The 23,567-nt window shown below is 36.0% G+C and overlaps 2 protein-coding genes across 6 annotated transcripts; one reads left to right on the forward strand and one right to left on the reverse strand.

Moving 5' to 3' along the window:
- On the forward strand, nucleotides 516-5,786 carry LOC105170998 (J domain-containing protein spf31). The gene is made up of 9 exons (XM_011091984.2): nucleotides 516-675; nucleotides 1,845-1,935; nucleotides 2,031-2,091; nucleotides 2,885-2,962; nucleotides 4,024-4,097; nucleotides 4,281-4,394; nucleotides 4,475-4,582; nucleotides 5,258-5,296; nucleotides 5,385-5,786. The coding sequence occupies exons 1-9, from the start codon at nucleotides 524-526 to the stop codon at nucleotides 5,469-5,471; spliced, it is 804 nt and encodes a 267-aa protein (XP_011090286.1). The 5' UTR covers nucleotides 516-523; the 3' UTR covers nucleotides 5,472-5,786.
- On the reverse strand, nucleotides 5,990-18,913 carry LOC105170999 (serine/threonine-protein phosphatase BSL3). 5 transcript variants are annotated; one of them, XM_020696862.1, is made up of 22 exons: nucleotides 18,161-18,913; nucleotides 17,573-17,633; nucleotides 17,364-17,442; nucleotides 17,193-17,272; nucleotides 16,949-17,043; nucleotides 16,771-16,870; nucleotides 14,799-14,868; nucleotides 12,827-12,928; nucleotides 12,634-12,715; nucleotides 12,332-12,511; nucleotides 11,092-11,211; nucleotides 10,935-11,022; nucleotides 10,591-10,825; nucleotides 10,337-10,507; nucleotides 9,704-9,942; nucleotides 8,957-9,041; nucleotides 8,767-8,865; nucleotides 8,487-8,686; nucleotides 8,327-8,402; nucleotides 6,945-7,080; nucleotides 6,716-6,855; nucleotides 5,990-6,616 (listed from the first exon to the last, which is right to left on the reverse strand). In XM_020696862.1, exons 1-22 carry the CDS (start codon nucleotides 18,588-18,590, stop codon nucleotides 6,533-6,535), a joined length of 2,952 nt encoding a protein of 983 aa, XP_020552521.1. In that variant the 5' UTR covers nucleotides 18,591-18,913; the 3' UTR covers nucleotides 5,990-6,532. The 5 variants fall into 5 exon arrangements, with proteins under 5 accessions (XP_020552521.1, XP_020552520.1, XP_011090290.1 ...); XM_020696861.1 differs by having other exon boundaries at nucleotides 10,591-10,828; nucleotides 18,161-18,910; XM_011091988.2 differs by having other exon boundaries at nucleotides 5,990-6,471; nucleotides 6,553-6,616; nucleotides 10,591-10,828; nucleotides 10,935-11,211; nucleotides 18,161-18,907.

Consider the following 23,567-nt stretch of genomic DNA (forward strand, 5'->3'; position numbering starts at 1 on the left):
CTGCGGCTCCTGAGCCCGCCCCTGGTAATACCCAGACTTGCTGTTTTGCTGCTGCTGATGCATGGGGCCGGCGGCGCCACCATAAGCGTGGTGTCCACGGCCACCGCCACCGCCACCGCCGCCCGAATCACCCCCGTAGTGCCCCCCTTGCCTTCTCATCTTCACCTTTACTGCTATAAAGTCGACAAATTCTTGCTATCTTTCCAAATTTACAATCAATCTCTTCTATCAATATTTTAGTGCAGTGCAGGGGAGAAAGTATTTGGGATTTGTCCCAAATTCAGTACAAAGGGCTAATTAACTTCCATTGTTGAGGATGTTTTTCGTTTGTTTCAATTTTGGCTAAGAAACAAATAGGGTAGAATTGGAAGATTGAGACATAAATGTATTTGGGCCGAAAAGTATTATATTGTTTGGGCCTTTAAGCTTCAGCCCAAGTTTAGAATTAAAACAATTGTCTTTTAGGCTGGGCCCAAACTTAAGCCCATGACGAATACTGGTCATTTTCTTGAGGCGTTGTTGAATGGAATTGTGCAAGGGAAAATCAAAACCTGCGATGGGCGACAACAGTGGAACCACCTCCTCCACCGCTGCTTCCACCGCCGACGAAGATTACCTGCTCAAGCAATTCTTCGCTGAAGTCAGCGAGGTTGAGCGCGACAACGAAGTCAACAGGTTTCCATTATAATGAATATGCGTATGGGTTTATGGTGAAAAAAGATTCTTTTAATTTGTTCAATTGGGGTACCTCTTTTCTTTTATTTACCATATTTTTGCAGAAGTTGATAGATGTGATATGAAAATTGTTGTGCTGTGATCGTGTTTGTATGACTTGAGCGGATGTAATAGGTTTGTATCCATGTGGCTGTAGGTCAAATGGAAGAATCATTAGGTAGACGAACTTCGAGAAGGAGAAATCTTTTGGATAACTCTATGTACAATTACATTTGAGGAAATAATTGCTGTAGGTGTGGATAGTGAAATTTAGGTTTGATTTATGTGAATTGGTTAGATTATTCACCAGGAGCCATTCTATGATTTCATGCAAAAACAAAATTGAAAAAGAAGGCAGTTTTAAGCATTTGACTGTAAACAGCAATGGATGATTTCTTTTGGCTCAAATTTATGCATCGGTTCATGCTCAAGATAAAATTCAAAATAGTTACTTTTGATGCATTCTTGCTTCAAAGGAGGATCTAGCATTTCTGGACTTTCTGATTTGAAATTATACTCTATAAAAAAGCTTTCGTGCTGCTGATGCTGTGTGTTTTACCCTTCTCTGCAACTACTGGAAGATTGAAGTGCTTGAGCTTCAAACCATCTTCTTGTTATCTCTGCATATGGTGTTTCAAGAAAAGACTTCTGTTCTCATAAGACCTTCCATAAAGGAATCACTGAGCTGATTGATATTCTGCAATTGACTTTGTTAAAACATCTTGTGTTAGTATATGTCTTGTATGAGATGGCACCTGCCCAGTGTGAGGTCTAAGTTGGTCTAACTATTATTTATATTCAGAGTAATATCACTTAGCCAAGATTGAAATTGTTTAAGTTGCACATTTACTTAACCTAAAAGTATCATTGGGTAATAATATTAAAATGGAGTTGATGGAGTTGCAAGCTATAAATAAGAGGCTTAACCGACTCAAATTGGACATAAGAGATTGTGGTGTTATACTCGAAGAAACCTCTCCTTGTCTCTGCCTTGTATTGGTCCTTCAATTAATCATTTCTTCATCTGTCACAAATGCAAGTAATTTATCATGTTAGACTTACATACTTAAAGATATATGCTATGATTTATGACGTGCTTCCATTGACATACCCCTTAACTTTTGCTGTAGGATCCTTTCTTGCTTCAAGTTAAATGCTTTTGAATATCTCAACCTACCATTTGATTCCTCTGTAGATGAAGTTAAAAGGCAATATCGCAAGGTGAACTTTTCATTGTATGAAATTACTAAGAATTGTTTTTGTTGATATCATTTTGAAATAAACCGAAGTGCTTATTGCTAGTTTATTCTTTGCAGTTATCTTTGCTTGTTCACCCCGATAAGTGTAAACATCCACAAGCTAAAGAGGCATTTGGAGGTAAATAACTTTGTTCTGATGGAAATATGTGATTCCATTTATGTAAGCTTGTATCCTTCTGTGCACTAGAAGATGATTCTCTCTTTTTTCCAAAAGAAATCTTTAAGTTGATTGCTTTTCCTCGGATGTATTCTAACAACTGCTTTTCTTTTCTTCTTAACTTCATTTTTTTGAGCTTTCATAAAAGCAATATGTCAATATGGCATGCTATTAAAAGTTAAGTTGAAAGTTACTCAGTGATCAAATGGCCCTGTTAACCGTGCTTCATGGAATATTTCATATTATGTATGCAACAGGAAGACTGATATATAAGTACCATGCAGAGTAATAGTTGTGACTTTGCCATAGTTGAGTTTGGATATTCAGTATAGAACATAATTTTGGAATGTGCAAACTTATGATTGGGGTATTTATATTTATTTGTGTACTCACTCAAGGATTAAGCTGTCATTCAGGGAGCTAGGAATAATTAGTATTGCTAGTGGTGGCTCTCATTGTAGATACAGTAGTAGTTCAGATAAAAAAGTTTATTTTCAAGGAATGCTGTATGTTTGATCAGTCATTCCAATTTTGCTCATTTCTGATAATATGATCTTGATTAGCAGATTTATAGTGCAACTATTGCCAACTTATGTATTGCGGCATTATAGCATGTCACTGTTTCTGGTAAAACTATCATGATAGTTGCCGGATTAATTGGTTTACAAAGATAGAAGTCAAAAAGTTCTCTTCAGCATATGTGTTTCACAATTCTGATTTAATTCTTAGTCCGATCCATTTGCTCATGAAACAGCTTTAGCAAAAGCTCAACAAATACTACTTGACCCACAGGAGAGGGATTATCTTTTGAACCAAGTCAATGCTGCAAAAGGTTTGTCCTAGAGCTTACTTCTCTTTCCTGTCGATTTCTCTCTTCCTTTTATTTATTTATTTTTGGACCTACTCCATTTTTGCGTGTTGTTTCCTATAATTAAAATTTATGATTTAGATTTTTTTTTTTTTGTATAAGTTTTAGATTAAACTGCTTGTTAGCTTGATCTGGCTTTTAACACTGCATCATTTTACTGTACTATGTTTATCTAATTTTATTCCTCGAGATCTCTGGTATTAGTTATCTATTTTTCACTGAGGAAGCCAGGACATGTACTGGAGAGTGATACTCTGTGTAACAGCAAATTAAAAGAAATATTAGTAGCTGGGATACCAAGAAAAGAGTTGATCCATGACTAAAATAATCTAAAACCCGGAGCTATATGGTAGTGTAAGTGGATGGCATTTGCCAGTGTTCTACCCTCTTCTTTTGTTTCCTTTTCATCTTTTTGGCTATTGATGGAGCAGCCTGGTTTCCATGGTCCCTTTCTCATAGTAATCCAAGTTTACTTATGCTTACTTCTGTTTTTCTTACTCCATTTCAACCATCCTTTGATTGAATGATAGTCAAGTTCTTTATCTTGTCTCATTGGGTTTCGGTGTAAATAATATCATATTATTGTTACCTGAACAGCATATACTATTCCTTATGCTGGTGGTGATGGATTTTTTTTTCTCAACCTTCACATAGCCCTACTTTATTTTGCTCCTTATTTGGTAGCTGATGCTACAGGTTCAGCTTTTTAGCCCTTTTCACATCTAATCTTATGCATTCTTAAGGGGATGCCTTATCTTTCTTTTCTTTTTCTTTTTTTTTTAAATGACTGTTAATGTTGCTCCTTTTGGGCCCTGATTAGTATTTTTTCTAGTTCCCTCACATCACCGACTTATTCACAGACACACAATTGCTATCCATGTTGTCAGGTCTTGCCAAATGGATCACTACAAGGATCTTTTTAGGCTTATGAGGCAGATCTGCAGATTCCTCTACCTTTCCTTTTAAATTCCAGTTTGCAATGATCAATATCTAGAGAGGCTCATGCTTCTATGTATGTAATGCAGAAGAACTTAGAGCAAAGAGGAAGAAGCAGCTGAAAAAAGACACTGCTTCTAAGTTAAAGTCATTAGTGGATGAGGTAAATTGATCGGATGTTGCTTTCTTTCCATTTGCATTACTGAAACTGAATTTGTTTATTTGTATTGATGTGCGGAAACACAATGAACTAGCCCATTTATGAATGAATTTAGAATTTTATAATAGTTCAACTCGTAGATGAAAAGCATCCTTTGGACTTTGACACTTGTAAACAATGATGCAGGGAAAATATGAGCAGGAATATGAAAGATCAGGGGAATTCCAGCAGCAGTTGAAGTTGAAGGTTCGAGAACTCTTAACAGAGCAAGAATGGAGGAGAAGGAAGATGCAGATGAGGGTATGCTGCATCAGTATTATATTATGAGTGAACCAATTTCTTTCTTATCAACTTACTGTATGCTGCTCTGAATGCTGCAGATATCAGAAGAGGAAGGTAGATTAAAGAAAGACGAAGAAGAAACAAAAGAGATGTGGAAACGAAAGCGTGAGCACGAGGAGCAGTGGGAGGGCACAAGAGAACAAAGGGTTAGTATCTCATACATTTATCATTTTGTAGAATTATCCTTGTAATTACTTGTTCTCGGTATGCATTATAATCTATTGTGTGGGCATTTGAAGCTCAGGGATTCCTAAACCATATTGATTATGTTGCAGTTTTGATTTGTTTGTGAGGTTTCTTCTTGTGTTATATAACACTCTTGGAACTGCCATGTCTGGGATATAGGCTTGCTAGCTCATGTGCAAAAAGTGTTGTGCTGTCTTATTATCGTCTGTTGGTATGAAGGGGATGGAAGGGATTAGAAAGGAAAAGAATCAATATTTTATAGGTGAAGGGAGTGAGATGTATTGAAGAATATTAGAGCAATCAGCTACTTGTCATTGAAAAAACCTGGAGATTGAATCTTGCTGAAGTTGTGGTGGTTTGATTTGTCATTCAGCCGGAATAGAGGTGGTGTAGTTTGTCATTCAGTTAGGTAACAGTAGCGTACTTTCAGCAGTTGCTCATTAATTGTGCAGCATTTCTCTTATATCCTGGATTAAACATTCCCAATCCCTTTTATTTTATTCCTTAATCAATTAGTATGGACATGGTCGCCTAGTGTTAAATCTGGAAGGAAATCCAAGTGTAGATTGAAGACTTATTCCTCTCATGTAATTTGCGGAATTTAACTTTTTGTATTTGGGACTCTTTATCTGAAGGTTTCCAGCTGGAGGGACTTCATGAAGGGTGGCAAGAAGGTAAGTAAAATCACACTGCATCTCCCAAATTGTCAGGTTCAGCATACATGAGGTGACTCAGAGCACTCATCCTTTTGAACTTTCATAGGTTAAGAAAGGGGAGCTTCGACCTCCAAAGCTGAAGACAGAGGATCCAAACAAATCATATGTTCAAAGGCCAGTGAAACGAGGGTGATTATAGTGGCCCCTCCATCATCTGATGTCCGCTGATAGACCAACCTGTCCTATTGCCTGAGAAAGCCTGAATTCTAGTGCTAGAATTGTATCTACTTATGTTGTTGTGGGCCATTTAAGCTGGCTGCACTTTTCACTCGAATCATATCCAGTGCAACTCCTTGCATTTGATATCTCAAAACAGACATAGCAGCGCCCATAGAATGGGGATTGGCTTCTTAAATGTTATCCATCACATCCCCTCCCCGCTTTTATGTTTGCCTGAGATTGGTTATATTGAAGGTAATGTGGCCTAAGTAAGCCGTCGGTATTGTTATGACACTGACAGATGCTAGCGGAGCTTACCAGCAGAAACATAACAGTTTAACAGTTTGGTCACCAGCTTTTTGAGCTCAGGACTGAAAGCACCATTTGTATGTTTAACTCTAAGGTTCCAACTCTAGGCATGAGGATCCAGTCCAAATTCTTGAATGACAGATCAAAACGCACACAGTTTCAAGCAGAAGGGAGGCCATCATCTCTACTCATGAAAAAATTAACAAAAAACGGATTCTCATCTTCACACAATGGTTACATTGTATTGAACAGAAACATGAATTACACAAGGCAATACCCTCTATTATACACGGACGACCCAGAAATTGCAACATGATCTCGCTCACCAACCACGTATAAGGACCTCATGTCCTCTTCAAACAGAAAAATAATACACCTACATGACCAAAAAAAGTATAGAGAAAGCTAACTAGGAACAACCAGCCTGGCTGCTAAAGGGAGAGATGAACAACATCCTGACTCTTACCGGTTTTCAGCCCCAGGAAATGTCAGGAACCCCCAAATTGCTTTCACCACAACAGAGTATAGACATTGCACATCAAAACATATCTTGTCTCCTGAAGGCTTCTCAAGCATGAATGAGGTGCCCAAAGTCTTCCAATCTCCGAGAAGAGTATGGCTCTTTCATGAATATCTCTTTGTAGCATCATGCTATGTACAAATCACTGGAAATTCCTGGTGTTAGCATGAGCCTGGAAGAAGTATAGGAAAATCTGGGAGCATAATCTAAATCCAAGCAAGAGAACCTCGGTCGTTAGGAACTTGAGGACGGCCTCTGGTGGGAGTAGGTGGCCTGTTAGCATTGAGCTCCTGAAATCCAACACGAACACAGAAAGAGAAACATGGTTAGCAACATTGAAGATTGAGAACACAACATTTAAAATGAAAGGTTGCAAACATCTGCAGCACCTGCATCCAAGTGTCTTCTATATGCCGTTCAGGGGAGGTTTCTGGGGATGAAATTGCAGGTGGCAATGGGTGAATTAGTTTGGGTACAACCACTAAATCTCTACCCAAAACTAGGATAGCACCAGCATTGTTGGCAGTACCTGCAAAAGTCAAGAATAAGAACCTTCAACACAGCAAGGCACAACTAAATTGAGTCCAGCCATTCTATGAACACTAAAATAGTGCGTACCGCAGTAGTTTGTCGCTGAGAAAAGAGTGATTAAATGTCCCTGAGCAAATCTTTCAAAGCCATCCATCACACACTCATGTGCTCGAACAATCAATTGAAGATCGTTGTTGTTACAGAATTCCATAACACGATCAGGCTGTGAAGCAAAGAACTTTGATGAACTAAGAGGAAATAAATGGGAGGTAAACATCAATTGGATCAGATTTGAAGCAAAATATTAGAAGAAGAAACTTCCAAGCAGGCTAGAGAAACCCTGCACGGACCTGTTAGGTGATTGAAACTCAGCGATTTTATCCTCGGTCACACTTAAAATATAGCTTAAAAGGTAAGACAACAGGTCAAATCTAGGGACGGTGTTTGCCAAAACATGAAACTAAAAGTGATAAGGTTTTTGTGGGCCCAAGGCACAACCAGCAATTTTTCAAATATAGGTTAGAAAAGAATATCATCCAACTTCCTGGAAACGAGAATTATATTTTTACCAAAGAACTAATATTCTAATAATTTTATACATGCATGTTTTTTCTTGAAACCTCAATATACAAATATTTAGTTACTTTCAGATATTAGAGCAAAATTATATTTTATTAAACACATTATTGTTTCATTTAGAGATTATAATTACAATTTATGTGCGCACATGTGTGATATAAGCTTTGTTCTTTTTTGCTATCTTATTGATATATGCATGGTTATTGATATACATAACATAAATTTGCATAACAAACTTTAAGAACATATGCAACAATTTAATTGGGTGGGTTGGCCTGGATCCAAAATAGAAAGGCCCTACAACTTATTTATGATTTCAAATCTCACCCCAAGCATGATTTGTGAGGGTGGCAGGCTCGAGTTTAACCCTAACTCATTTCATCCCTAGCCTTTGATACAATCAACTGAGTCATCCACCAGAGTTGAAAAATAAAAAACAAAGTTCGTTGCATCAACCTAACAGGGTATACAATGTTAATATGCAATTGCTCTTTGTATTACTCATTTTTCCTTAAGCTGCCAGCAGTGACTGTTCCTGACCTGCAATTGCCTCTGCACAATTTTAATTCCAAAAAAAATAGGCTGCCTAACCTAGTTTCTTAGAATCATTCTTAATCTTCACCAAACATAAATTGTTTAGCAGCACAATCTACATGTCTTTTAGAAGACTTAGAGCTGCAATTCTGCACTCATTTGCGTAGTCATCAATAGCATAAATTCCCAGCAAATTTAAAGTATAAAGAAAAGAGATCACACACATTCACACACACGCACAGTTCCAAAGAGGAGGCCTCCACAAAGGCAATACAGCACAAAGAAACAGAAGCAGAGTTTTAATATAGGATATAAGTTGAAGAAAATTTTAACAAAAACTGAAGAGAAACACCCACCCCAAAGGTTACCAAACCAGGACCTCTTGCATTTGGTCGCAGTCCTTCTACACTGTCATTCTCAGTGGGATCAGACCTACAATGAAACATCCCCATCAAGAATACAATAAAAGAAATAAGAAGACAAATATTAAACATAATGGCAAACACATGTACTAACCACAACAAGTCCATAAGAACAATAGATCCTGCTTCCATTGCAATCGGACGCTGAATATTCTCAATCTGTTCTACATGGTTTATCGATCTCCCAATACCACCATGCATACAAATAATTTTTTTCTCAATTAATGCAGCCAGAGGAAGCCAGTTGAACAATCTGTTTATCCGATGCCATGCCCAAATTCCATCTCTCTCACCCTGTTCAGGGAGCAGTCAGAAAGCCTGCGGGTTTATCCCAAAGAACAAAGCTCAGAGTAATAGAACTTTCGGTAACTTACCATACGCTCAATGCACTCAATTCGAAAGCCAAAAAGAGCATTAATATCCGCAGCTTCATGATTACCACGAATCAAATGTATTTGATGGGGATGCTCAACCTACATACCAAGCATTTGGATAAGATAGTTTATTAGCTTGTTAAATAATAAAAGGAAAGAACCAGTTGAGAGTTGACATATTAGCCAATACCTTGAGAGCTAAGAGAAGAGTGATGGTTTCCAAACTGTGTTGACCACGATCAACATAGTCTCCCAAGAAGAGATAATCAATATATCTGATAGACATTTGACTTAATGCATCAGATGGAAGCCAAAATTTTACAGCTAATGTGCAAAACAACATTTTACATAGATCTAAAACAGTCAAAGAATTTTGATTGTCAAAGTTATATACAAAATCAATTTCAGATTGCTCACATTGTTCTTCAAATGTAACCTCTTGACAAGTGACATTTAGCAATCTCCAGGATTGAATTTCTCCACTTAAATAAAAACATCATTGGTAAGCTTTGCCTGCACAATCCATCACTAGCCCACCCCAGAATGTGTTCTAAACTCATCATGCTTTCTCATGTAGCAAGGCACAAAGCAAAATTTCTAACTCTATCAGAGACATTACAATCCAAGACAGATTATACACACAACTACTACACCGTGAATATGGGACTTCCTGCCTTTGCTCTCCACATTTATATCACAAAGTTGTCCAAATTAAAGGTATGCAATAGCATGCATAAGAATCAGGTCATCAGTACAATTCAAACATAGTCAATCAGCAATAACTGCAAATGCTGACAATGTGCGGAACCTTACTGCTACCAATCAATGTGCATAGCCAAAAAGTGTTGACAACGACGAGCATCAATACTAATACCAATCATTTAGGCAAACTGCTAGTAACAGGAAATATAGTAAAGGAGCTCTGCTGAAAACGTACGCTATATCACCAGCAGTAGAAGGTGATCCATATTCATCAAAAAGTCGCATAAGATCACCAAATTGCCCATGCAAGTCCCCAAATATCTTAATAGGAGCCTTCAGCTGTAGTACACTAGGTTCACTTGCAAATATTCTCTCCGCACTATCACAAAGATCTGCAATCTCGTTGCAATCCAAGAAAAATTGTCTGCGAACTGGAGGCTTCCAACCACGAGGTTTAAGAAGATGGGCAATCACCTGGCAGACAGGCAGTGAGCAGCCATGAGGCTACAACCTCAGCAAACCTTTTTGCATCACAGACAAAATCTACAATGTTTTCTAGTTGAAATAAACCAAAAATTTTGGGCCATATAGTAAATAAATTACTGTTACAATTTTAAGATAACTATCAGGGATATGAAAATGGAACTCGCTGATTGACTTCTTGAGGATTCACATTTTCAAGAAACAAGCTTTTCGTCTTATGCTGTCCTAAAGCACCTAACTCGCCATAGGCACAGTTCAAATTGGTCGGTAAATTGTGCCATCTAGCAGCTTGATGCAAAAAGAAAGGGTTATAATGATATATTCCTTCATTCCAATCACTTGTATCATACAAGAGTACAATTTACTATATTCTACAAAATAATACCTTCTTTGGTACACTGTTAATAGACATTTGCCGATCTAAAAGTTTCCTAGCTGCGGTTGCGCTTTCCGGAGTTCCATAACTGACACGCCTGCCTTCATTTTCGAACTGATCAATTGAAAGCTGTCTGACCATCCCACCTAAAGCACCACCAGTCTCAGCAGCTACAACCACCTGCATGCATTGGTGGCAGAAAATGAAATGATTAACAAACCAGCTCTGATTGAAGTCATACATTTCATTATCATGATACTGACAGCACGATGATGGAGCCTAACTCCAGGCGGGGCAGAATTATTTGACATCACTGAATCAGGCTTGGTCAAGATAGATACTTGCTTCCCACTAGGGGTAGCCTCTGCCCCACGATCTCTATCTGGCAGCTCAAGTTCCCCATTAACTTGTCGAGCTTTAGCAGCCGCCAGTGCAGCACTAATGGCCTCAGCTTCTGCTGCTGCAGCTTCAACTAAGTACTCAACACCTTTACTCAACCTTCTGTCCAGGAAATATTATATTCTGTCAGAAGTTGAGGCAACAAACATAGCCACACAACATAATGATACAACATGGTCCATGACATAAGGCAATTTAGATATTTTACCGGGAACCTTGGAGCACTGCGTTTTCTGTGCTTATGTCCGTATAAATATCACCATTTACAGGGGGAGCAACAGGATTTCCCACCACAACTGCACCATCAGCAGCAGCAGCGTCAGGCACATTCGCCCCATTTCCTTCATCAGTATATCCATATCTACCTGATAACCTTCCTTGCTGCACATTGGACGCAGCTGCTGCAGCAGCTGCATGGGAAGCTGCACTAGTTGTTTCAGCAGCAGCCAGATCTTCAGCAACAAGCAAATCATCCAGCAGCACCCCTACAGCAAGAAAAGTTTCCGCTATTAACAAAGCTCATTGCTTAATTAACACAAGGAGAAAAGAGGGTCCAGTGAGCCATATCAAGTGTAAAGTTTGGCCATCAAATCTTTGAAAGAAAAACAGACAAGAATATCTGATGTAGATCCATACATGGATATGGAACAGAAAACCAACACAAAAACATGAAACATTCAGCATGACTGATGCCTCCTTCTCCCCCTATGGCAACATAATTAGGTTCCAAATTAGGGTATGGAACCCTATATCTGAACACATTGAGAAACGGCCATCAATATCAAATTCCACAATATGGATTCATACAGGCAGTACTTTTACTAAATCCTCAACATGCCACCATTAAGTGGATGCTGACAACCCTCCTGGAGCTCTTTTTTATGCCGACAGTCTTTTCACCAGCGTAAAAGTTCAACTTCTATACAGACTTTGAAAATTTCGAATATGAGGCATCATTAACCCAATTAAAAGAACCCAAACTTACAACACCACCTACAATGCAGATCTGCATTATCACATAAAAGCTTCAACATTTCTAACAGTCCCACACATTTGAGGATTTTAAGTATTAATCTTCATTTGCAAGGTCAAGTCTCAAGACCTTAGTATTTGCAATCAACAGAGATCTGGATTCCACTGTAGAATACTGTCCTTTCTTGTACTCATGTCCAACTTCGTTTTTGACGTCCCACTACAATTGACCGAGCGGAGTAGTCTTATTGGGTCAAGAAATTGAAATGTACCTCAAGTTGGAATTGGGACCTTATAGGCAGCAAAAGACTTTACTCCAACATCATATTACTCAAAAGCATAAGTAAGAGGCTACTTATACTTGAAATTTTAGTGTATCGTCTGCTATTAAGTAGAAATAGAACCCAACTTTTCAAGATTTTGAGAACTATTCCTAAAGATATTATACCTCCATAATTGTACATCAGATTAGTAAATATAAATGTTAGACAAAACACCAAAAAGAATAAAACTAATTAACTATACAAGTTATCATTGAAAAAACAACAAAAAAAAAAGGCGAACTACTGTCATGATCCCAGAATCCAATATTTATAGATAACATCTTATTCATGTAGCTGTATCATGTCTCACCCCCACGCAGGCCACCATAGATGAAGATCAAGTCACCGACAGCGGCGGCAGCATGCCTACAGCGCCTTGTCAATTCAACTGCGGCATCCCCACCAGCAGCATCTGCGCTATATTTTCCGGTCCTCGGACTTGTGACAACAGATTTTGTGTCACACCAAACTCCAGCTGCAGTATCCAAAACTACAGAGAAAAACAAAAAATGAAATGTTTATTTGAGATATTAACTACACGAATATTCCTCTAGGATAACTCATTTTTTGGTAGATGTAAGAAAACTTTAATAGCAAACTTAAAATAAGTACCTGCCACACTTGAGGAGTCCTCTACCATGCGCCCGCCGCCGAGAGCCCCTCCAGATACATGAAGACGTGCATTAACAAAAACCTAGTAAAATAATATAAACATGAGGTTTCCACTCAGGAAAAAGCACAGTGATATTAGACAAACTATACGTAAAATATAGTTCACAAAGAGAACTCTCAGTAAAGAACTTACAGCTGCATGTTGATATCTTGGAGACGGTGAGACACCAGGAGCAATGGCCCATTCCCAACGACCATCTCTATGTTTGGCAAGCCCATATGCACTAGCCAGTGGCTGCATAATCAATCATCCGAAATGAAGTCAAAGGAAAGTAGAGGCAAATGTAGCACACCTGAACATGAAATCAAGAACCAACTTTCTGAAGACTTCTCCAACACTTTAACAAAAAGCCTATCCAGTAATTTATGCCAATGGCTAACCTTGCAAGACTAGTATTTACTAAATTTGGATTTTCACATAAACATTCAACACAGTTCGCTGGTTGCTTCGGAGACCAATATGATTTATTTTGTCAATTCCCATAAAATATTTTAAGCAGTAAAAACATCTGGTAAACAACCTATTTTAAAACTAGTGCAAAAGATCCTAGAAGACAGAAAATGCACAGCTACCCTGGATACCAGCAAGAAAAGGGGGTGTTGACCTTTAAAGAGGCATGGAATACAAATCATGTGCATAGTTGTTAGAGGCGCATTGCGTATGATAGCACAAAGGTTCTCTGGAGCCATGGCGTTGTGCAGTGGGCACCTTTGTGAAGCACGGTGCTTATTTGCAATAACAATTTATAAATTTAATATTACCAAACTCAGCAGGTTCAAGATTAGGTTTTTTCTTTATTAGCCAAATGTTTCTGGGAAAAGGAAATTATAGAATTTAAGAAAAATCATAAAATTTATTTATTTAGCAAATTATTTTATATTATAGGAAGAAGATTGAGTTATGACATTATATAATAACAATAAATTATATCACATAAAGTTGTCAAAATTTACTAAAGTTTCAAGGAAAAAACCACAAAAAGAAAGAACAAATAAGAGGAGCAATGGTAGCCTTTCACAGAAAAGAAAAGAAAAGGAACCGAACGCAGTAGCATCAGGGAAGAAGACATTTCCTGAAGAGCTGGAAGAAAAACGTTACTACTGGATCTAGAGCATATTAGGGTTTTCTTTTCATTTTCTTTTTTTAATAAAAAGCCAAGGCCGGGCTTCAGCATGGCCCACCTCATGGCACAGAAAAAAGAGGCTAGCCAAAAGGCAAATGCCATTTTTGGAAACTGGCAGTGTGCTCTCGCCTTTTGCGCCATCCGCCATTTGTAACTGTGATCATGTATTATGTTTGGCAGAAAACACAGGGCAAAATCATAGTACATACAAAATTGTCGAGATAATCTTTTCAACAAAGTATCACGGCACAAAAAAACTGGCTATAATATTCAGGATTTCCCATCTATCAATGCTAAAAAGTGAATATGAAGAAATTACAACAACCAGAGTGCCAATTTGACATAGGGAGAAACATCAATAAAAGAAGTCATCGGAGACCATCATCGTATGCCATAGTAAAAATTAACAGTAAAACGGGCCATGGAATCTGCCCCTATGAATCAAGCACGAACATTACGACATAACAGGCACTATAAACCACCAACCATAAAGTGTTAAAATGGTGCGACTACAGGTAGATATTGTGTGCACGAGTGTTATTTGAAAAAAATATACAAACTTAATCATCTTCATTGGATGGAACTTGGAAGAGTGTAAAAGTCCACATTAACATAAGGTATTGTATTGAATCATCAAGTTGCAATTTAAATATGTAAAGTTTTTTTATGTTGACCTTCAAGTCAACTATTCCACTTGATTCAATAGACATGAAGAAATAACTTTTCAGGCAGATGCTGCTATAACTCTCATATGTTCCCACCCTAACCCAGGATGGTGCAGCAAATAGAATCATAGATAACCCGAATATGAATGAAAGAACAAAGAACCACTGCTCTGCTTCATCTGAGACCTCATAAAAGAACATAGAGATGATACTCTAAAAATGAAAGGAAATAGAATCACCTATTTGAGAAGAACAAAAGTAAATTGCAGAATTAAAGATTACTTCATGATATAAAATTTCTTAGAATCGCACTAACCACACTATTCGCATCCCTCCCACCACAGAGCAAAAGAAGACCATCAGAGCGCGCACTCGCTGTTGCATACCTGGCCAAGATGAAACATTAAAATAAGTTTTCACTTTATACATGATTGCATTGAGTTGCACAATGTCCTTTGAGTATAAAGGTTATATCAACCATCAGAATCTCAAGTAATGAAACTCAAACAACCAAAGATGACCACAATCTTATAGTTGAGACATAATTCTAGGGTAGACGAACAAGTGCTGCCAGCATGAAGGTGGGGAACACATTACCCAGAAACCACGTGTGTGAAAACTAACATTTCTTGAGTCCATTGGAAAAGTATCAAACCTGATTGCATAAAGGTTCTCGGTCCACACAAGCCTCAAAAGACCCAAGTACTTCCTCCTAGTCCGATGGATTTTTCTAACTAATCTCACATTCTCAAGCTTGAAACAAAAAAAGAACAGGCATGATTTGTTCACACTTAAGTTTAGTTACTGATGAAGTAGATCCAATCGTCCAAAAACTTAGCCTTGTTTTGTTTCATTCCCATTCACAATTTCCACCTGTTTCCATTTTCTGGAACAGTGTATTGAGTGAAGACATGTTTGATTATATATTTGCCCAGGAAATAATTTTAAAATCAATAAAAATATAACCATCAATTGCATTCAAATAAAAAATGCATTAATCTGACACCACTAACGATGAAAAATAGAACTATCAATTTCATGCAAATAAAAAGTATATATTTATTTGACACTAACAAGATAAAAATCTTATCAACTAATCCACACATATTTTCACTTTCACATGAAAATCTATACAAAACACAAAACACACATCTCCTATTGGAGGCCGAAAATTAGAATGATCAGAAAAACCAAAATGGGCATCGTTGTGCAAAATGTAAGCCAAATTGTGAATTTTTTTTTATATCCTGGATGTAGCACTCCTTTTATAGCACAATAACCAAGCAAAAGACTATTCTCCGGCTATTTGATTAAGGCAAAGTATATCTGTAAAAGAAAAGTAAGAGAAGTCAAAAACTTTAAGCAACTTTGTGTGGACTAGCTGGCTGCGGACCCTACATAGAAGCAGTGCAAAAAAGTTCATAAGGTGCAAGAACTGTCACAGAACTCTTTATAGATGGAAAACCACGAATTTGTCCTTTCCCTCCGGGTAGGGAAACATGTAATAATCATGATATCAAGGATTTGCAAGTATTCATGAAAGAGTAAACTCTTCAAGTAGGAACAAGGAAACTTCTTCAATTGTAAGAACCATAAGGCTACAAACAAGAGTGCAAGTGTCCCATCAAAATTGGATAACAATCAATCTAAATGATTCAGATGTACTTATACAACTTTTATGGAAATATTATAAGAGTTAAGGGCCAAATAATGTTAAGAAAAGATCCAGAAACAAGAGACATAAGGAGCTCCTATTTTGTACCGCAAATATTTATTACAAGAACCTGAAACGTGCAAACTGGCATATAAATGAAATAAACAAACATTTTTGTGCAGAAAAAAAAATGAGGATGATTAAGGAAGAACTGAGGTCCTAGTTTTTCAGGAAGGGCTGCCTTACTAATTAATTCCCTTGAGACGGGCTGTTGTGATATTTTCGAAGTGAAAATCTAGCTCTCAGCTGCAATGTACCAGAAAAAAGGAATCGACAAACTAAATATGCTTCTGTTTATTTTTTTAAGCTACCTTCAACTATCAAGTAGAAAAACCATGCATGCCAAGACTTGCAATTAAATGAAAACGAGACGAGCACCACATCCAAGAGGTGAAAGATCCTTAAATGGCTAGCAAGAAAGCCTTCAATAAATCAATGATTTTAAGCAAATGACAGTGGAATTACAAGCAGAAATGGTAAATCTAGAGAATTAGAAGTTAATGCCAAAGGGAAGAAAATATATGGAAAGACTACTAACATAAAAAAATAAGGTCAATGAAGGTCACAAACTCACATGCAAGGTGGTGGACCTTCACCCTCTGGTTCCAGTTTTCGCCATTCATATGGCTTTGCAGCGGTATCCAGTGCCCAAACATCAGCTAGCGGTCGTTTTCCTAATGACCAGGCCCAAATTATTTCCTTACAGAAATTAAAAATTAGAACAATGAGAAACAATTGAAAACTACACAAACCATCATTTCCGCCAATTGCCATGAGATATCGTTGTCCAACCAAAGCCATGACATGCCCATAGCGTGGTCCTGGCCCAGGACCTTGGACCACAACCCTAAGTGAAAGGCAAACTTAAGTCTAGTGATCAACAAAGAAGACATTGACAGAAATGTAAATGAATTTGCTAATGCAAGAGCAATGGTCTTTCATGAATTAGTAGCAGCTGAGCATATACACACTTATGTAACTATAAGAGATGCCAACCTATGCCATCTTGGCCGCTGTTGCGTAAGATCCAGGACATGAAGATCTTCCGCAGACAAACCAGCTGGACCAATCCCACCCTGTGATGACAATACTAATTGCATCACACATATCAATGTAACATAAAAACAAATGAGTTAACTTTTCAGCTCGCTCCACGTGTCAACAAACCTGAATAACAACCATGGTACCTACAGCAGTTGCGACATGAGCTGCCCGAGGTGTGGGCGGCTCTCCAATTGGAGTTATTCTGTGGAAAGTTTAAAGTCCAAATCTTGTCGTGAAAAGTTCAGATTAACACAGAAGAAACAACCATACAGGGAAGAAACAGAAATACAGAGTAATGAAGTCGTCATGATATGTAATTAACTTAAGCTTACCGAGACCATTTATTTGTCAAAACATCATAGCAGTGCACGTCAGCAGTAGCACCTGCCAACCCTGCAATAAATCCGTGCTTAAATGTAATTAATTGCCCCAACAGAAAGAATTACCTAAGAAATAAGTTACAAGCACATCATCATAGAGAATTCTGAATGTCATTTCAAAAGTTCTTAGCAGAAGTACTAAGTATGTACTAGCAAAATTTCCATTCCTTTTTCTTTCCGGTAAACTTTAGAAAGAAAGTTCATACTAAATTCAACTTAAAAATTTAAGTTAAACCAAAATAAACACTCAAATCCCTGAAATTAAAACCCACGCATGTATATATGCATATAAACAAGGTATGCATCACTGAACCCACAAAACCTGCAAGCCTCATACGATGGAGCAGACAGTCACTTAACACAAATGACCACAGCTAATAAAGTAGCAGAAAGGTATTCCAACCAACTTAAGGCAACTAAAAATCCAACAGCACCTGGGGCAGAATACCATCTTCTGACATATTAACAACAGTTCGGAATGCTCGTAACCCATAAAATCCGTAACCATCGATATTATCAAAAGTCAAAAAAGAAACATACGAATTCCAGCGCTGCCGGCCGATGAAGGAGTTCCTGATGCCGCAGAATTCCCTTCAAGGGCTGTCGCTCCCCCGAACAGAATTAATCTCGGGCCAATATACCCAGGAATCCCCTCTTCCCCAACGGCAGGCACAGCAGTCAGGGTGTGGCCACACCGCGGACCGGGACCATCCTCCTTCTTCTCTATTATCGCGTTCACCACACTGTAAGTCGGCGCACAGCGTGGACCCGCCACCACCGGTCCTGGGCCAGCACCACCACCACTATTACTACTATTATTAATAATACTGCTATTGTTAGTCTGTTGCTGCTGCTGCTGCTGAGGCGTCGAGGATTCGGATTCGGTTGGCTGGTCCACACCATTAGCCGTGGTGGGCTGCTCCGAAGGATCGTGATCGGGCTCCGTAGCCATAGCCGAATCCACGTCCATATCTACCCAATAAACCCTAATTCCGACGGTTTTCAATGAGATCGGAACTTGAATTCTCAAGAATTCGCATTTCCAATCTTCATTCCGCCGAAAAGCCCTAGCTCCGATCCTCCAAAATCACAACTCACAAGTAATGCTCTTTATTTCAAACCTCTCCTCTCTCTCTCTCTCTGCAGCGGTGACGAGGACTACAAACGCCACGCACTTTCTCTCTCTCTCTCTCACCCCCAAAATCTCTCTCTCTACGAATATATATATATATATATTTGTGTATATCTATATCTCTCAGCTTCTTGAGAAAGAAAAGGTAGAGAAAAAGAGAGAAATTTCTTTTACCATTTCCAAATAGTTTTTTATTTTCCTTTTTTCTTTTCCGTTTTAATGATTGCGTGTAGTGACTATGTATGTGTGTAGGCCCCCCCAGCCACCACTCCCACGGCGGAATTATCAACCTTTCTTGCTTGCACATTCTGCATCTCCATCTTGTACCTTTTACTTTCACCTCACCTCACCTCTTTATCAGTTATTATGGCATACTGTCCCTACATGCATATAATAAATAATTTTTTAAATTTTAAAATATATTATAAATAAAAATAAAATATATAAACCAATAAATAACATTTCAAATAAATAGTAGAAGAAAACCAACTTAAGTTGGTGTAGTGGTGTTAACATTTCAAACGAAAAGAATTGGTGTAGTGGTGTTAAGATGATGTTGAATTATTTTTTTTTAGAAAAAAAAGTAATTACAATTTATTTTTAAGATTATATAATTAGTGATATAATGGTCATATCAAAAATTGGTGCAACGGCGTAATTATCCGTCATTTGTGTGTAGAGGCCCTTTTCTTTTTATATTAGTATAAAAGTATACATATAGATAACATCATTCTCCTAAATAGTCCACATTATTTTTTAAGCTCCAATTACTTACTCTTTATATTCATTTTATTATATGCACGTAAGTATTGGGTATCGCAAATACTAATATTCATATAAAACATTATAACAATTCAGAAAAATGTTATCTTATTGACTTTTTCTATATTTTCTTTTACTATAAAAACAACATATAAGAAAATATACTGAAGTTGTTTAGCGATTTATGTCAAAAAAGTACAAGATTCAAGTACAAAAGAAATTTAAAATCTATATTTCATCAAATTTGTTTTCTATAAATGCTTTAGCAATAATAAATAAAACGGCCCAACGCGTGTTAAAGCAATTAATCTAATATCAAATATATTTTTAGATACATCCATAGTTCATATTTATATTTTATTAAATACCGCAAAAAAAAATTAATACGTGATTCAGTATGAAATATGCGACCTTCTTTGAATGATCCAACTCAGCCACGCAATCTTCCCATATCGCTAATGGGTCATGAGGATTGAAACTCGTACGTTAGGCTCGTCAGGTTCGTCCCGACTAAGACCCTCCGACACTCAAATTAGTTCGGATCGAAATATAAATATGCGATCAGACGTTGTATAGTCGAAAGTAATGCTAGCTACCTTAAAATGACTCGTATACGAAATATTTATAGGGCCCAAGTGTTTTGCCCTTAAATGAGGGGCTCTTTTATCTTTTTTACATAAATATGTGTAATACCCCATCAGTGCGTATTATCATTTATTGTAAAATATTATCAACCATTTACATTTCACTGAAATATCTTAATTTTAAGACAAATTCGAAATCGTGAAATTTACATACATTAAGTTTTTGGGAATCAATTTTGATAAAATGTGAACATGTGCAGAAAATATGAAAAAAAATTATATGATTTGGAAAGTTCTCTTTTGTACATAGTTTGCTCTAGGTCGATTTTTAATATAACATTTTATTGTGGAATATAATAAAAATTATCTACCAACTATTTATACTAGTATTATATATATATAAAGTATCACAAAATCATAATTATTTATAATAGGAATAATTGCAATCATTTTTTATGAGATTTGATATAATTACATGTAAACTCTTATGGTTTAAATAGATTCATTCGTTAGTTAAAATTCACGACTTTTGTTGATATTATAAAAAAATTAATGAAATTGATGTTTATCTTCGATTGACTTATTACTAACTTAGATAGTGTTTGCGTGTGCTTCAAAAAATCACTTTTCAGCTTCTGACTTCAAAAAGTTACTTTTGAAGTGTTTGAGATACCAACTTCTACTTCTTAAACCGCTAAAAGAAGCACTTCTAGGCCAAAAGCTAGAAGCATTTTGGGGGGTGTTTCTAGCTGCTTTGATTTTTCTGTAAATAAATTCAACTTTATTTTTAATACTTTACCCATGTTATAATAATTTTAATTCAATTTTACCGTTTTAAATTAAAAACTTTTCAAATAATTTGAATTTTAACAATAATTAAATTTATACTTTCACATATTTAATGTTTTAAATTTTTATATTTTATGTGCTATATCATCTAATTATATTATTCCATTCACATATTATTATTTGATTAATTAATAAATTAATTATTTTTTACAATCATGCAAGTTTAATCATTGTGTATGAATCAATAATTATATTTCTTAATGAGATAACTATTAAATCAAACATATTTTTATAAACATAAATATGAAAAACTAATCTAAATAAAATTTATGATTTTTTGTGAAAAATAATTAATAGTGACAAATAACAAGTGAAATAATAAGCAAAAAGATAATATATTTTTAACACATAGGGACAAAATGGTCTTTTTATCAATTTAATTTATTTTAGAAATGAATTTTCTTCAAACACTATCCAATTTAGCTTTTATCTGCTTTTCACTTTTTTTTAACAAACACTAGCCACTTTTGATTTTGAATAACTTCTGACTTTTTCTAAATAATCACTTCTTTAAAAGCATAAGTTTTTGCAACACCCTCTTATTACAGATCAAATAATTATTTTGTGACTAAACTACCTTTATAACGGTGAAAATACACCTCATCACATGCATTAACGTGTAAAAATGTATAAGGATAATTTGGTCAAAAAATATTTATATGACCTTCAATAAATAAAAAACAAGTCAATAAGGGTAAATATAGATTTTTATTCATTCTTTTTTTTTTTTGTTAATATCAGCAAATTAATAATTTTTGACTAATTAAAAAATTTTAGTTAGAATAAAGCAAACCTCAATGATATTAAATGTAACAGAAATGGCTGAAAATCTTGTAAGCATGAAGAGAATATATAATAGCTTTATAATGCACCAATAATAGCAATGAGACACACTTCTATTATTGCATGCGCAAAGGCACGCTTTTCTTAAGGGAGTGTTTCATGTGGATTTGTGCATCAATTGTTTTGCGCTTTTTGTTCAGATGGCGAAAACGGTAAAAGCGCAACGGTTAACGGCGACAATGGTAGATATCTGGACTGAGGGTTTGTCATTTGTCGGGTGAGAAAATGGGGAGAGATGTAAATACACGCGCCCATGGGGAGCGTGAGAGAATGATACGACAAGGGCCTGACAGGTACATATGGGGTGGGAGATGGCTCTCTGGCTAGATATTGTATTAAATAAATAACTAATATTTAATTTATTATTAGTATTATATTATCATTAAAATATCACTTGACCTTTTGGTATGTTGGTATGTGTTTTTTATGATTTTGTGATAATTTGATTTTATTGATATGGTTCCACGTAGTCTATTTAAATAATGGAAATTATTAAATAACAATATAATTATGTTGTAATTATAATGATAAAATGATGATGTAAATTCTTGGTATTTTTAATTGTTTCCTATTTAAATAAGTTAAAATAATATTGGTAAATCTATATAATATACAAGTAAGATGTTACTTGAATATATATTCTGAATAATATAATTTTATAGGTTAAACTTACGTTGGTTTTGTAAAAATCGAAATATGTACAATATCTTTAAAGTAAAAAAGAATGTCAAAAAAGTGTATTCACATGTATATTATTTGTTTTGATCTTATTTTTACTAATTATAAAATTCAAATATTCATTGAACATTTAGTTTCTTTTCTTCTCTTCAGTTTAACATGTTAAAGAACAAGGTGTATTGATGATGGAGATAAAATAAAATTAAGTGTTAAATCATAAATGGGTATTTAAGCACTTTTATATCTTGACTTTTCTTAAATCCCAACATGTTAAAGAACGATGTGTATTGAGATTATAGAAAAAAAAAAGAAGCTAATATTAAATCTAGAAACTGAACAAAGGCATAAAAAAAAAATTATGGATTTAGTCTAAATTACCCATACTGAAAATTGAAATAAGCAAAAAAAGAAAAAAGAAAAATTAAAACACTTATAGGGAAAAAAATTGTTTAGCTTTCCTCCTTATTGTGTCGCACAAATTAAAACCTGACCCATGACTTTATTGTGCTATTCTGCTTGCTGTTTTTATGTACAGTAATATTTAGGATAGTACTTTTAAAAAAAAGATATTTTTTTCAAGTCAATAATAAATCACTATATTATGTCATAAACCTATGTAATATATTTCATTTTGTGAAGACCAAGTCCACCTCTCTTTCCCAAAAGAGGAGTCCTACTTTTCGGCTCAAGTCCTCTTTATGCTCCTCCAATTTCCTAGTAAGTAGCAATGATGCGGAACTGTGCTTTGCACCTCCTGATGTCAATAAGAATATTCTACTATCTCTACACTAATTTGTGTATCAAACAATTGTCACATATCTTGATTACTTTTTCACTTAAAATGTATTAAATCAACCACAGAATTTCAGATTATAATAATAAAATGTTGTCCCTCTTGATCGATCAAAGTAATAGCACAATCTGACTAACAAAAGTTTAGATTATGATAATAAGATGTTATCCCTCTTGATGGATTGAAGTAATAACACGATCCGACTAACAGAAGTTCAGATTATGACAATAAGATGTTATCCCTCTTGATGGATCGAAGTAATAACACGATCCGACTAACAGAAATTCAGATTATAACAATAAGATG

This window comes from Sesamum indicum, linkage group LG9 (genome assembly GCF_000512975.1).
Source record: "Sesamum indicum cultivar Zhongzhi No. 13 linkage group LG9, S_indicum_v1.0, whole genome shotgun sequence".
NCBI lineage: Eukaryota > Viridiplantae > Streptophyta > Magnoliopsida > Lamiales > Pedaliaceae > Sesamum > Sesamum indicum.